This window comes from Cyanistes caeruleus, chromosome 3 (genome assembly GCF_971803275.1).
Source record: "Cyanistes caeruleus chromosome 3, bCyaCae1.hap1.1, whole genome shotgun sequence".
NCBI classification, from domain to species: Eukaryota; Metazoa; Chordata; class Aves; order Passeriformes; family Paridae; genus Cyanistes; species Cyanistes caeruleus.
Genome location: NC_141703.1, coordinates 101,535,853 through 101,548,976, shown reverse-complemented (window position 1 = coordinate 101,548,976; position 13,124 = coordinate 101,535,853). Strand labels below are relative to the sequence as shown.

The 13,124-nt window shown below is 40.3% G+C and overlaps 2 protein-coding genes across 10 annotated transcripts in view; one reads left to right on the top strand and one right to left on the bottom strand.

Annotated features, from left to right (window-relative positions):
• Positions 1-9,251, bottom strand: part of GABPA (GA binding protein transcription factor subunit alpha) — a 27,740-nt gene extending 18,489 nt beyond the window's left edge. Inside the window, exons 1-4 of one of the 4 annotated variants that reach the window (XM_023943890.2) lie at positions 8,940-9,251; positions 4,943-5,043; positions 1,776-1,920; positions 249-333 (exon numbers count right to left, since the gene is read on the bottom strand). In XM_023943890.2, the coding sequence (XP_023799658.1) occupies positions 249-333; positions 1,776-1,920; positions 4,943-5,019 (307 nt within the window). In that variant the 5' untranslated portion in view covers positions 5,020-5,043; positions 8,940-9,251. Of the gene's footprint in view, positions 1-248; positions 334-1,775; positions 1,921-4,942; positions 5,044-7,336; positions 8,889-8,939 lie in introns of those variants that run through there. The other 3 variants (XM_023943899.2, XM_086883398.1, XM_086883399.1) reach the window with 3 other exon arrangements.
• ATP5PF (ATP synthase peripheral stalk subunit F6) lies at positions 8,862-13,124 on the top strand. 6 transcript variants are annotated; one of them, XM_023943855.2, is made up of 4 exons: positions 8,862-9,296; positions 9,848-10,031; positions 11,277-11,401; positions 13,001-13,124. In XM_023943855.2, exons 1-4 carry the CDS (start codon positions 8,879-8,881, stop codon positions 13,027-13,029), a joined length of 756 nt encoding a protein of 251 aa, XP_023799623.2. In that variant the 5' UTR covers positions 8,862-8,878; the 3' UTR covers positions 13,030-13,124. The 6 variants fall into 6 exon arrangements, with proteins under 6 accessions (XP_023799623.2, XP_023799633.2, XP_023799618.2 ...); XM_023943865.2 differs by having other exon boundaries at positions 8,875-9,254; XM_023943850.2 differs by having other exon boundaries at positions 9,194-9,326.

The following is a 13,124-nucleotide window of genomic DNA, read 5'->3' as shown; positions in this document are numbered from 1 at the left end:
ATTTGTGTTTGATTTTGTTACTTATAAAAATGATATGAAATCCTTTAAAAAAACATTTCAAATAGCATTAGTCCATGACATTTAATTTTACTACTTAGAACTACAGTACACAATGAAAAAGACATTCTGAAACTCAGACCATTCATTGATTTTCTCAATTTTACAGCTAAGAATAGGAGATTAGGTTTGCTCACAAGTATTCCTGTAGTATTAGTTTGTCTGTAAAACAGACAAATGTAACTGCTTACCTTGCCTAGATATTACTTGCACACTGAGTTGCACTGTTCCATCTGTTTTCACTCCTTGATCAAAAAGGCTTCGATCTGGGTCCAGCTTGATAATAGCATTAAAAATTAAAAAGATGTATTAGTCTCATAGTTATAATAAACTTATTTTCCTTTAAACTTTAGAAACACTTGGTGTCTGCAGCAGATTTTCCAAAGAAGTGTGCAAATATTTTTAGTACCATGTAAACATAGTACACAACAGAAAAAAATCTGATCATATTTGAAACTTGCCACTCTGTTCTGTTTAAGATATTTTCACCTGCAGAAACATTTTCTGACCTAAAAGAAGCAATGCAATACAGGGAGGAACCTTCACTGTCTGAAAACTATCTAGACTTCCTTCTCTGAGTTTTTAACACCTTCATATAAATTCTTATCTTTATAACAATATTCTCCTGTTGTTTCTGAAAAAGCCACAAATGTCTGATTCTAACTTCAAATAAAACATGTAGCTAAATGAAAAGCAAATCAGTTATACTGTCCAACATGTGGCAATGCCTGTAAAAATGGGGGGGGATTTCTTGAGTAATGCTTTGCTACCTCTATACCTCAATAATAAAGAAACCTTCTCATTTAGATTCAAAAGAAGATTAGATTTATGAAGTTCCAGCAGCAACAAATGACATGGGCTACCTCAAGAGAAAGTAGTATGGTCATTGCCCTCCTTCTTCTTCCACTTGCAAGGAGGTTTAACTCACAGGAACTCCAAGAATATTTTGATTGTATTCACACTGAACTAGTGTGTATATATTATATGGTCTGATGATAATGAACCTGACATGCAATTAAGCTCTTAATTGTAGTTAATCCACATGAATTCCAGACAATGGAAAGAAGAGGAAATGTATGTAGAACACTTCTCTGTTGTCCTGGGGTGACTTTATGATGCTTGTATCCCCAGTTGTCTGTTATGTTTATGCTGGATATTAAGTTCTGTACTTTTAAGACTCATTCTGAGAGGGAACAGGGCGAAAAGAAGTGTGCAGCTTGTTTTCAGAAACTGGTTTTTTTGGGGTTTTTTTTTTGGTTTTTTGGGTTTGTTTTTTATTTTGCTTTTTTTTTGTTTTTTTTTTTTTCTCTTTTTCTTGGAACTGTTTAAACCTGGACTGAAAACCCAGAAAATCACCAGGAGCTCACACCAGGCACACCAGGGCCCAGGACACGGTATTTTCAGTGCTGCAGGGACCGAGAAGAGACTGGGCAAGCTACAACCCATGGCAAGGACTTTCTAAATTTGCCATCTCTTCAGAATAGTGAGAGATTTTGTTGTTCAATATTATTCATTCCTTATGCTTGTGAACACCTTGCTTGTTGAATGAACAGTTTCTTTCACTTTTCTCTAAGGAAATCTTCTTCCCAAACCAGACTGGGTAGAAGCCGCTTGAATTTGCTTTCTAGAGGGATCCCTTTTGGACGTTTCCTCCCAAAATTTGCCCTAAACTAGGACATCTATTATGAAGTTAAATCTTTCATAACCTTTCAATTTACCTGGATATCTTGCAGACAAATCTCATGTGCATCCAGGGAACACTGCAGTCTGGGTTCCAGCAACTTCTTAAGATTTCCAATGGGTTCACTGATGTCAATAGCCTGACTCACAAATTCTGCAGTGGTGTAGGTTTGCTCGACAATGCTTAAATAGCAAATTAATATAATAAATCATTACCTACAAGTTAATAGAGCAGGTATAGGAAAGCTTAATAAAAGTTAGAAGTAAACTAGATAAAAAGTAATACTGACTCTGAAATCTTAATATAATGTGGTATTAGTTTGAGTAATATTTGTTTGAGTAGACCAAATTAAATTGGGTCTCATTAATTTTTCAGCTGGGTAACTCTTTTTTCACCCTGTCACCACTAAAAAGCTCAGGTAAACACCAAGATTCAGATCACCTTTTTCAAGAGAGTAAGCCATGGTTAGCATATTATATATTGTTAACTTGCACGTAAAGTAAACCAATTTTACTTGCTTTGTCTGGATTGTATTTAAAAGATACTCAAATTAAAAGCAAACACAGAAACTTAACAGAGGGAAAATAGAAAGAAAAAGATACATTCATACATAGCAACTTTTCATGTCTTCTCACCAGACAGCACAAGAATAACAAGCTAACAAATAAAAGGGACAACCAGAAGGAAGTACAGCAACATGGAGCCTTGAAGGAACTATTAGTCACATGACATGGTTGTCCCACACTCCAACAATGACAGTATTGGCAAAGGTATTCAGAAATGTCATTGTTATGGTACTCATGTCATAACAATGACCTTACACAGTTGGGCTCTCTTCATTTACACAGGAGGAAACCAGAATGTACACAGATATAGTCTGTCAGCGGTAAAAATGCAGAAGGAACTTAGAACAGTAAGAAACCAGTAAGTGGTTTTGAATCGACTCTCCAGAGCAGGTTCTTAAAGAGTTGTTAACCTAACCAGCCTCAGTTCTTTCTACCTGTCAGAGACTGAGATGTTACAGTTTGTGGCTTAAACATCTTCATGACAAACTTTTGCCTATTATAGTAAAAGTGGGTAACAAGAGCTGCATGAAGACCACTGCAGCCTGAATGGGCCTCCTGACCGAGGCCTTTGACTGCAAGGTAAAAGAGATAAGATAAAGTGACCCAAGTCTGGGTTGGGGAAAAAGAATAAGCCCAGCACCTTTAGGGTGGAGGCCACAGCCCCAGGTTTTTCCCTGCCAGGCTCCCACAGGTCCCTACACCAAAGAGGGGAAGGAGGAAAGGTTTTGTGTGTGTGGCATAGCCTCTGGCCAGATGCAGTGAATGCCCACCCTCCACTGGGCAGACTGGCCCAGCTGTGGGGCCTCCCACCCCTGAAAGGCCAAATCATTGTGAGGGACAACAGAGGGGGTGTCATGGCCCATCAAAGGCTGCCCCCAAAGGGGTCCCCAGACCCTGCACCAGAGCACTGCATGTGCAGATACTACATGATGCAACAGATCCACAGTCTTGCAAAGGACAGTGTCAAACATGTCCCACTCTGGGAGGTACTTGTGTGTTCCCACCTGCCCAAATGTATATTAATCCATTGGATTCTATACTTTTCTCACCACCAAGAAGACCAGATGGAGGGAAGCAATGAGATATTGCTGGGACCCTTGGAAGGGTGATATGCTTCTACTTAGTATTTGTCACTTTCCCTGACCCCATTCCTCCATCTTTTTTTCTATTTCTCTTTTTCTATTTCTTTTTTTTTCTCTTTCTTTCTCTTTACCTCTTTTAGTATTAACTAAAATATATCATTTTTTTGGTATCAACATCTAACCTCATTTGGTTTTAATCAAGTTTTTGGATATATTTCACACCTTCTGGGTTTGATCTGCTTTATTCACATGAAGAGAATTAGTTTTCTTTGCTCAGACTGGATTGCAACACTATCCTACACATTAGTGAAAAATACAAGGGAAGCATTGGAAACTAAAAATCCAGGTTGAGGTAATTAAATAAGAGGGTATCTGTTGGAATCCAGAATTAAAGTCCCTTTAAGTCCCCCAGAGAGAGAAAAGAATTAAAATATATTAAACCACATAGATATGAAGTAAGAGTGTAGGTTTTAGTTTTAAATAAGTTAATATAGCTCAAATGCCTTAAGAGTCTGTGTTAGCTAGAGAAAAGTGTTATTACCCAGTTTAAAGTTCAGTGATAATAACCTTCACAGATTCAACTTAGCTCCAGACATAATGAAAATATAGCTTACATGTCTAGATAGAACAGATAGAGCTATATACATAAATAGATAATGTCCTGTACGTAGGATTTAGGTAAGGCTAGCACAGCTTTCGTGAATTAAGAACTAAGCTTAGATTGGCACAGAAAGTTTTGTTTTAGCATCATGTTTTCAGCTGATTGAATGATTTATGAATTTAATCCCCTGTATTGGGATACACACACACCACACACACAAAGAAGAACAGCAGCACCGTCATCATCACCATGAAGAAGAACTACTGCAACTGCTTCTGTGGCCCAGGACAGCATCACTCCACGCCAATAAGCTGCTGCCCAGAACATCAGGACTTTGTACCAGACAGCTGCTGCTCAGAGTTCAGCTTTATGCCAAAGCTTTTAGCAAGGACTTTAACTCTCTGAACTCTCTGCCTTCGAGACTGATGCTTTTATACAATAAATATCTTTCTAGCAACCAACAACTACTCATGTCTTCTTGAGACTCAGTAATCCTCTCTTGAATCCCCACTAATTGTCAACAGGTATCCTACTTCAGCATTTACAGTTTCAATGGCCCCAGCAACAGTATAGTTGATAACCAGCATCATTTCTGCACTGTTAAAAATCAATCATCCTGCATAAATCCTGTATAACAGTAAAGCAAATGACTGGAGATACAGAAAGGTTGACCTCAATTATAGAAGGATCCACAGAAGCTGAAAGGTTTGCAGCACACACACAGACATACTAATACAGACATAAAAATAGGAAAAGTAAGTACTAGTAACTTAGCAAAACAGAACCAAATTTGGGATTTAGATAACTAAGGCTGAGGAATATGACAGCATTATACTGATTTCCTACAGTGACTACATTTCAACTTCTGGAAAACTGCCATTTAATTAGATAAGAAACAGAAAAACTAATTAGTTAATTAATTGCCCAAGGATCCCAAAAATCAGACAGTACATACCTTTCTTCAGTGCACTCCTGTTTCTCAGTTCCATCAATTTCAATTTCTATCAGCTCCTCTGCCTCTCTCTTAGTCATGGCTGCAATGTCTTAAGAACAGAGCTATGAACAGAAAAGAATTTTTTGTGTAAGTCACAGACCAACAACACTAGGCAATGTTTTGTGTCCTATCACACATTTTTTTTAATCAAATACCAGAATAGCCTTTTAAAGCCAAGAATTCATCTAAAAAAATATATATCCAAAAAGCTAATATAGATTTCACAAAATATATTACTACACTTGTCCTCAAACAAATGTTCTAGAAGCAAACATGCAACTATTAAGACATTTGCACAGAGCCCGAAGTCTGATTCTCTTGGAGGCACCCAAATCTATGGATTTTTTTTGTTGTTGCTACAGGCCACCTACAGCAAAGCACATCTGAAAATTCAAACTACCTTCCTAACACAGCTGAAAGATGCTTATAAATTTAAGCAGCATTTTACATGAAATGCTGCAAGAGGCAGTTAGAGAGAAGATGTATGATTTCTTCATAGGTAAATAGTCAACAGCAAAGTGTTTGTCAACTATCCCATCTTTCCACTCATGCCTCCCACAGGTGAATGGTTGATGACATGAGCACAATAAACATATCTTGTGAAGTCCCAAACTAAAGCAGGACACTAGTAAAGAAAAGAAAAGCTATTCTGTGACGACATTCTCACTAACACTGCAAATTTTCATGCCCTATAGAACAGTGTTGGGAATGTATTCCCAGTCTGTTGGGTATGTATTGGGAAATAAAGAATTACAGCATTTGGTCTGTAAAGACATAGCTGGTCTGGTATTACTGTTTTTCACTAACCAGCACATATGCCATAACTATGCAATATATATGATAAAACCCTGGCCCAATTATATTAACAGTTTACAATAAATAACATCATGAACTCATTTCAAAAGAAGCAGGAAGTAGAAATACAGAGGAAGAAAAAAAAAAACACTGGAAAAAAAGCGACTACTACCTAAATATCCAAAATTGGAGGAGGTCACCAAGATTTCTATCCTGGAATCATCCTTTCCTAGGTACTACTCTATCCCAAACCCAACTGTTAGCAAGAATATCTACTGAAGACAAGATAACAAGAATACATATTAATCTTTAAAACTTCTAGAAGTAATAGTAACCAATTATGTTTTACAGCTGCTACATAAACTGCCTAAAGAAATTCAAACTACTCATCATCTCCTTCAGAAACTATTTTTTAAGATCAATTGTGAAGAAATCAAGTGCTGCATGTGGTTTATTTTTAAAGAAGCTACCAAGGTTAGGAAGTAAAACAATACCTTATCAATATCTTATCACTAGAAGCAAACCCAGAACCTGTTCACAGATCTGGCTTTGTGAAAATCTCCAAAAGGCCAGTGTAGTGTCCACTGAATAGGGCACCAGGAGTCCAATTCCTTTATCACTTAATCTTGCCTGTTATTGTCATGATAAATGTAAAAGACTGAAACACAACTTCAGAAGAATGCAGACAGGCTTAATTATCTGAATGCACTGACATCCGCATGGTTACAGGTGATCTGTCAGACTGTTAAAAAATATTTCAAAACTGAGATTTGAGCAATGTCTCTTACTGAAAACTCCCAAAGAATCAAACTGGTATGATTAAAAAGGGGTGAATGTCTTTTCAGTATTAGCAGCCAGATTAAAAACACAAGACAAAGGTAAATTGTCCTTTTTTTTGTGATGAAGGGAGTTTACCAGTAAGGTCACAAAGGGGTTAGCTGGAATTTATGTTCTTTGACATCATTTTATGTTATTTACTGAGAAAACAGTGCAAACTTACAGAAAGAACTGACCATCTTGATAGATTTCTGGCAGAAAATACTCCATACGGTTAAATGCAGAGTGATGCAAAGTGAGAAAATATTACTGCTCATAGTAACCTCACAGAATTAGATAAGGCATTTAGAAGTCCCTATGGATTGGACTCCAAACTGGCACCTGGACTAGTAACTGTTCACTCTCTCTTCAAAGGCAGCTAATGGTTGAATCTCTTAGGCTTTGCTGTATTTTTGGATCCCTGGAGGGGCAGGAAAGAGGAACCAAGGCACAAAGAGCAAGGTTCACAAAGAGAAGTACACAAAGACGAAGAAAGATGGTTCCCCTGAGCACAGATACAAAGAAAGGAGACAGGTATAAAGAATAACACCATAATGTAAACATATAAAATCATTAAAGTTCATAGAAGCCTAAAGGGGAAAATTATTCAGTCTTCCCTATATTAGCATAAAGAGACTTCTTACAATTTAAACATTTCACATGAAGTCTAGCTGTTTGTTCGTACAGGATGATGCAGTTTGAAAGTGAACATAAACTCAGATGGGACTGAGCTGACTGACTCACCCTTGCCTGAAGGCTACTGAGACAAGAAGACTCAAAGAGCCTGGTTTGCCTGGAGGAGTGTGGCAAGAACACTAGAACAGCAGAATTTGTTCAATGGAGCATAAAAACTGTGTTTGATTCCTGGAAGGTTCAGCCTACTGATTTGTGCTTGTTTCTACTTTTTCCTTCAACCTAGCACACCCTAAGACTTATCTGTTAGCCAGGAAGAAATCTGGCCTCCACTAACACACAGAAAGGCACATATCAACAGAGCCTTCTTTCCTCACAGATACTGGAGAGCACAGCCCAGTGCTTCTCCAGTATCTTTTACAGTAAGGAGAGTTATCCCTTTGCTCTGTGTAAGATCTGTCTTTTCCCTAGAACGCAAGGAGTTAAGCAAGGAATGAGCCCACCGTGAAATGGGCACAAACTCTCTGAGTAGAATGATGTTTGCTATCCCACCAGGTAATTGTGAAATAGGTTCCAGTTCTGGAGCTCATACATGTAATCAGCTGATACTGAAGCCCAGTCACTGGAGTTATCTGTGCCCCAGAGAAGCTCTGGTGTCCTATCCATCTGTATTATCCGAATTATAAATATCACCACAAAGCATGTAAGAAAGCAGATAGCCTGTCCTTTACAGAACAGCTTTTACAACTCATGAGCCAGTTCAGTTTTATGATGGAGATAGTGGAGCACTGAACAGGGTGGTGGAAAATCACACCAGATAGAATGTGTTTAACTTCCCTATCAAGAGCCTGCAGTGAGAAAATAAAGCCAAAATGGGAGCTGTAGCTGTGCAGCATGTACCTGGCTGAACACTGGGAAGCAAACTATGCAAGACCATGGGATCAATTACTTTGGAAAAGACCTTCGAGACCATCAGCACTGAACATCACGTCAGCTAGACCATGACACTAAATGCCACATCCAGTCTTTCCTTTAACGTCTCCAGGGATGGTGATTCCACCACCTCCCTGGGCTGCCTGTTCTAAATCCCCCTTTCAGTGACGAAATTTCTCTTAGTGTCCAACCTAAACCTCCCCTGGCACGTCTTAAGGCTTATTACTGGTTTGCGGAGGAGCAGAGCCCGACCCCCACCTGGCTGCAACCTCCTGTCTGGGAATTGTAAAGAGAAATAGGGTCCTCCCCGGGCCTCCTTTTCCCCGGGATAAGTCCCCCTCAGCTCCTCCTCGTCACACTTGTGCTCCAGACCCCTTCCCAGCTCCGCTGCCTTTCTCTCGACTCGCTCCAGCCCCTCCAAGTCCTTCTCGGAAAGACGGGCCCAGAACTGGAGGGGCTCACTCGAGGGGCTTCTCACCACTGCAAGGAGAAAACCACAAGACGCCGCATCGTGTTACGCTTTCACTTTTTTTTTCACAAAACAAGGATTTTACAAGCGGGGATAAGTTTTTACGCGCCGGGGAGGCCTCGCAAGCTCCGGAGCGGGAGCTCCCGGTCCTCGGTACCGGGGGCCTTTCCCTGAGACTGCCGAGGCGCCACCTCCCCGAGGGCCCCGCTTCCCGCGGCGCCTCCGTGTCGTTGTTTGAACCCGAAACGGAAATGGGATGGCAGAGCCGCCGGGAGAGAAACGGAAACAAAACACGGGCCGGGCCGCGCTCACCCGTCGCCACCGTCCGTCCGTCCGTCCGTCCCTCCGCCCGCCGCACCGACACGTCCCGCCGTCCGTCCGCGTCCGGGAACTCCCCCAGCTCCGGGTCCAGGACTGGCTCCGGGAGCGGGTCCAGGAGCGGGCTGCGCCGAGATCGGGGCGGCGCGCAGGCCCAGCGCGGGGAAAGCCCGCAACACCGCCGCGCCCCCGCACGAACTACGACTCCCGGCGGCCCCCGCGCGGGAACTACGGCTCCCGGCAGTTCCCGCGGCTCCGGAAAGCCTCAAGCCCTTTCCTCTCACTCGGAAGTGGCTCTGTGCGGGCACGGTGTGTGCTGGGCGATCCCGGGGCTCTCCCGCGCTACTCCAGGTCCCGGCGGGCGCTAAGCGGGGCCGAACGGTGTGTGGGGATGGGGGAGCCCCGGGTGTGCGCTGGGGGTGGGGGGTGATGCCCGGCGCGCACCACGAGGGCGGCAGGGCCGAGCGGAAGCGGTGGTGAGGCCAAGGTGACTCCGGGGACCTTTGCTGGGTTGGAACTGTTACCTTTTTTTCTACTTAAACAACGCGAAGAGCGGAATTCAGCGTTTGTCTGGGTTGTTCTTTCGTGGTTCTGTACCGAGCGGGCCGCGGAGCTGCACCCGTGGGATCACGGTACCCTGGGGTTCAAGGGGTGTTGGAATTTCCCCTCCACCCCATGCTGTTTTAAATAACCTTTAAATACCTCTCTGCTTTAAAGTTTAGCTCCAAAGTACGTTTTTATTTTTTTTCTTTAAATACTTATCTTAATAATATCTTAATAAATCTATTTTAAATAGTTTTCTGGTTTCAGCTCCAAGTTATTTTTTTTTCCTGCCTTTTATATGCATTTATATCGCTGTGACTAATTCATTGCTCCTTCTTTGGTGTTTTGTTAATGGTTAGGCAGCAGTGCCATCATGATCCTGCGACAGATCTTGCGGCTTTCCTCCCTTTTCCACTCTGCTGTGTCCGTTCACTTGCGCAGGAACATTGGGCTCTCTGCGATTGTCTTCAACAAGACAAAAGAACTCGACCCGGTTCAGAAGCTCTTCTTAGACAAGATCAGAGAGTACAACACGAAGAGCAAGTAAGTAAAGGAAACTGTCTTAAGGAGGGTGTTGATGGCAAAAAGGGAAAATCTGTTGATTTTGACATAAAAACATCAGACATTAAGTGTTTGATTTATGACAATTTGGTAGTTTTGTAGGCTAGTCTGTAAATATTCAAGGTGTGTTTCTCTGCAACACTTAGCGATGGTTTCACTAGTGGAAAGCTTATTCCCTTTATATCTAATAGAAAATAGCAATTTTTCCTGGGTAGTTAAGGCACACAGTTAAGGTCTGTTGCACACTGCATGAATGTATTGGTATATTAATTTTTACCCATATACATGCTCTGTAAATAGGGCAAAAAAAGCCAAACAAATCCTTTCTTTGTTTTTTTTTTTTTCTTTCAGCTGGGGAAAACAGTCATTATGTAGTCTTGTTTCCAGAAGCTGAATGGAAATAGCCTCCAAAAGCAATTGAGAATTAATGGAATTACCAGGATGGTTCAATTAACATCTTCAGTTAATAAGCAGTTCCTTCAAGTGGAATCTTAGATTCTTGTAATGTTTGAATGAACTACTGACCAGGAAACTAAAATTACAGTAATTCTGTGTAATTTATTCTTGGGAAGTATTCCTGGGAAGGAATTAAGACATTTCTTAGCTCTACTGGTGGAAGATGTGTGTATCCTTATCTGCAAACACATCTGTGTAGGGAGGCAAATATTTGGTGGTTTTACCAATTCTAAGCGTGGATCCTGTGCTGGCACAACTGAGTGCTGGCAATCTAAAGAGTTACTATTTTAGTTATCTGATGTTTGAATCCCAAGAAGCTCCCTTTGAAGTGGGAGTTTTTTCCTTCTTCAGCATTCCAAATGCATTTCCCTGGCAAGAATTGTTAAACTTTACTAACTGGGATAACTAATTCAGAGATAGAAGAGGTGAAAATCACAGTTTTGTTAGGAATTCACACCTGGAACAAACAAAACTAAAAGCCCTGAGAACCTTCATACCCATCAGTGTTTTTGCCTCATAAGACCACCTTTTGTCTCAAATGGCTTGGATTTTCATCACTGATAGCAGAAAACCTTTACTTTACCTGGAGAATCTTGTTTATATGTAAGGTAAGGAGGCCCTAAGGTGTCATATCTTGAGTTTTGGAAATACTTTATTTCATTTGGTTGATTGTTGAAAATGTTTTAATTTGTAAGTGGGCTTGAAAAGGTAGAATTTTCCACGTGAAATGTTAGAACTGAGTTGTTAATGACAACTTTTAATGTTTATTAGGCAAGCTGGAGGGCCTGTTGATGCAGGACCTGACTTTCAAAAAGATATGAATGAATCCCTTGCAAGACTTCAACGGGCATATGGTGAGGGAGATCTCACCAAATTTCCAGAATTTAAGTTTGAGGGTGAGTTAACAATCTTACTGAATTCTAATTGGAAGTAGAGACATGTTCACTCATAGGTTTTTTTAATTCCCCTTTAGTTTATATCCATACCATTAATTTTGTGTAAAATGCCCTCTGGGAATCTTATGCTTTTGAATAGTTCACATCTGTTTCCATGTGACTTCTATTTTGATTGTTTGCCTTTTTTAGCAGAGATGTGATCTTCCTTATACTAATGATTAACAAAACTTGAATTCAGATCAGGCTATCTTAATTGTCCTTCAGACACCCTAAGAAAGAGCTCAAATAGAAATAGCCTCAGGTCTGTATTTTTCTCATCTTGCCAAAGAGACTAGCAGACTATAATGTGAATTTCAGTTAGTCTTAACATCATCCAGAGTGACATTTTTGATTTTGTAAACTCCTCTAGAAAGCCAGTGATTTCAGAAAATTAACATAGGACTTAACTTTCTTAAAAATGTTTTTTGGGTAAATTATATTAAACCTTTTTCTTCAGGTATTTGGATATGACTTTTGTTTAACTGCTCTAAGTTCGTTTAGCCTAGAAGAGAAAGGACACAACATGAGGCTTGGTTGGTATCTGGCAGCCAGCCAAGGCTAAGCCACCATAGTCAGCAAGTTGTAGTTCTGATCAGACTGTCTGGGAGTTCTAATTTAGACTAGGAACACACCTGAAAATGTTTTGGGTTTTGATAATACTTCAGCTGGGTAAAGTTGGTGTCAGGTTGCACCAACAGAGTACCTGTAAAGTAGGACCTATATTTTTTCTTTTTTCATTTTTCCACAATTTTAGGGATGTAGTTTCTCTATATTCAGTTTTATTTGTGTGTCATATGTGAAACAATGCATATTTAAATTTTACTTGTTTTTGTAAGGAAAAAGAATTTGTGTGACCATAGGAATAGAGCAAAGTACAGACACAACGTGACTATGTTCTTTTGCCACTGTTGCCTATCCTTGATCTAATTTCAGTTAGGTTTCAAATTGTAATTATATGAGTAATTATATGGGTAGAAACTTCAATTTTTTTGCCTTAGGGATGCTTGCTATAAAGTGAGCCTTGCCTCTCAGACTTTGTACTAAAGACAGCAGGCATTAGTAGCCCAGGTGCCCAAAGTCCTAACCTTTGTGAGCTTGTACCTCTGACACCAAGAACTCCTTGGTCAATGTTTCCATGTGGAGAGTATTTAGTTGAGTTGAAATTGTCTGCTTCTCTCTGTTAATAAACACTGATAATACATTAAAGAAGGGGAGAGAAGAGCTTGATTACTTGTTCTTGTATCAGAGCTATGTTGGAAATACTCTGGTTGACTTCTTCAGTTTCTCTGCTGTGAGGTGTTGCTAAAAGCTGTTTTGGCAGAATATTACTGAGGCTTAGCCTTTATATATATACTCTTGCAAGGTGAAAAAGACCTGTCTCCAGCCCAGTTACAGTTTACTGCTGCCCACATTTAATCAGTAAGTAGGTGCATAGACTGCAATTTACTGCTTTAGCCAATGTAATGGTTAGTTTTCTTTGAATTACAAATTAATTGTGGTGTTTGAAGATGGAATAAAAAGAGACTAATAGGATTTTTCTCTTTCCCATTCCTCCTATAGAGCCCAAGTTTGAGGAGACTCCAAAGTGATCTCTGCAGCTTGTACACCGAACAGCAGTGTACAGCCATGGAGTTGCTGAACATGGCACCAGTTGTAATTTAATAAATGTAGTGCTTCAGTTTGA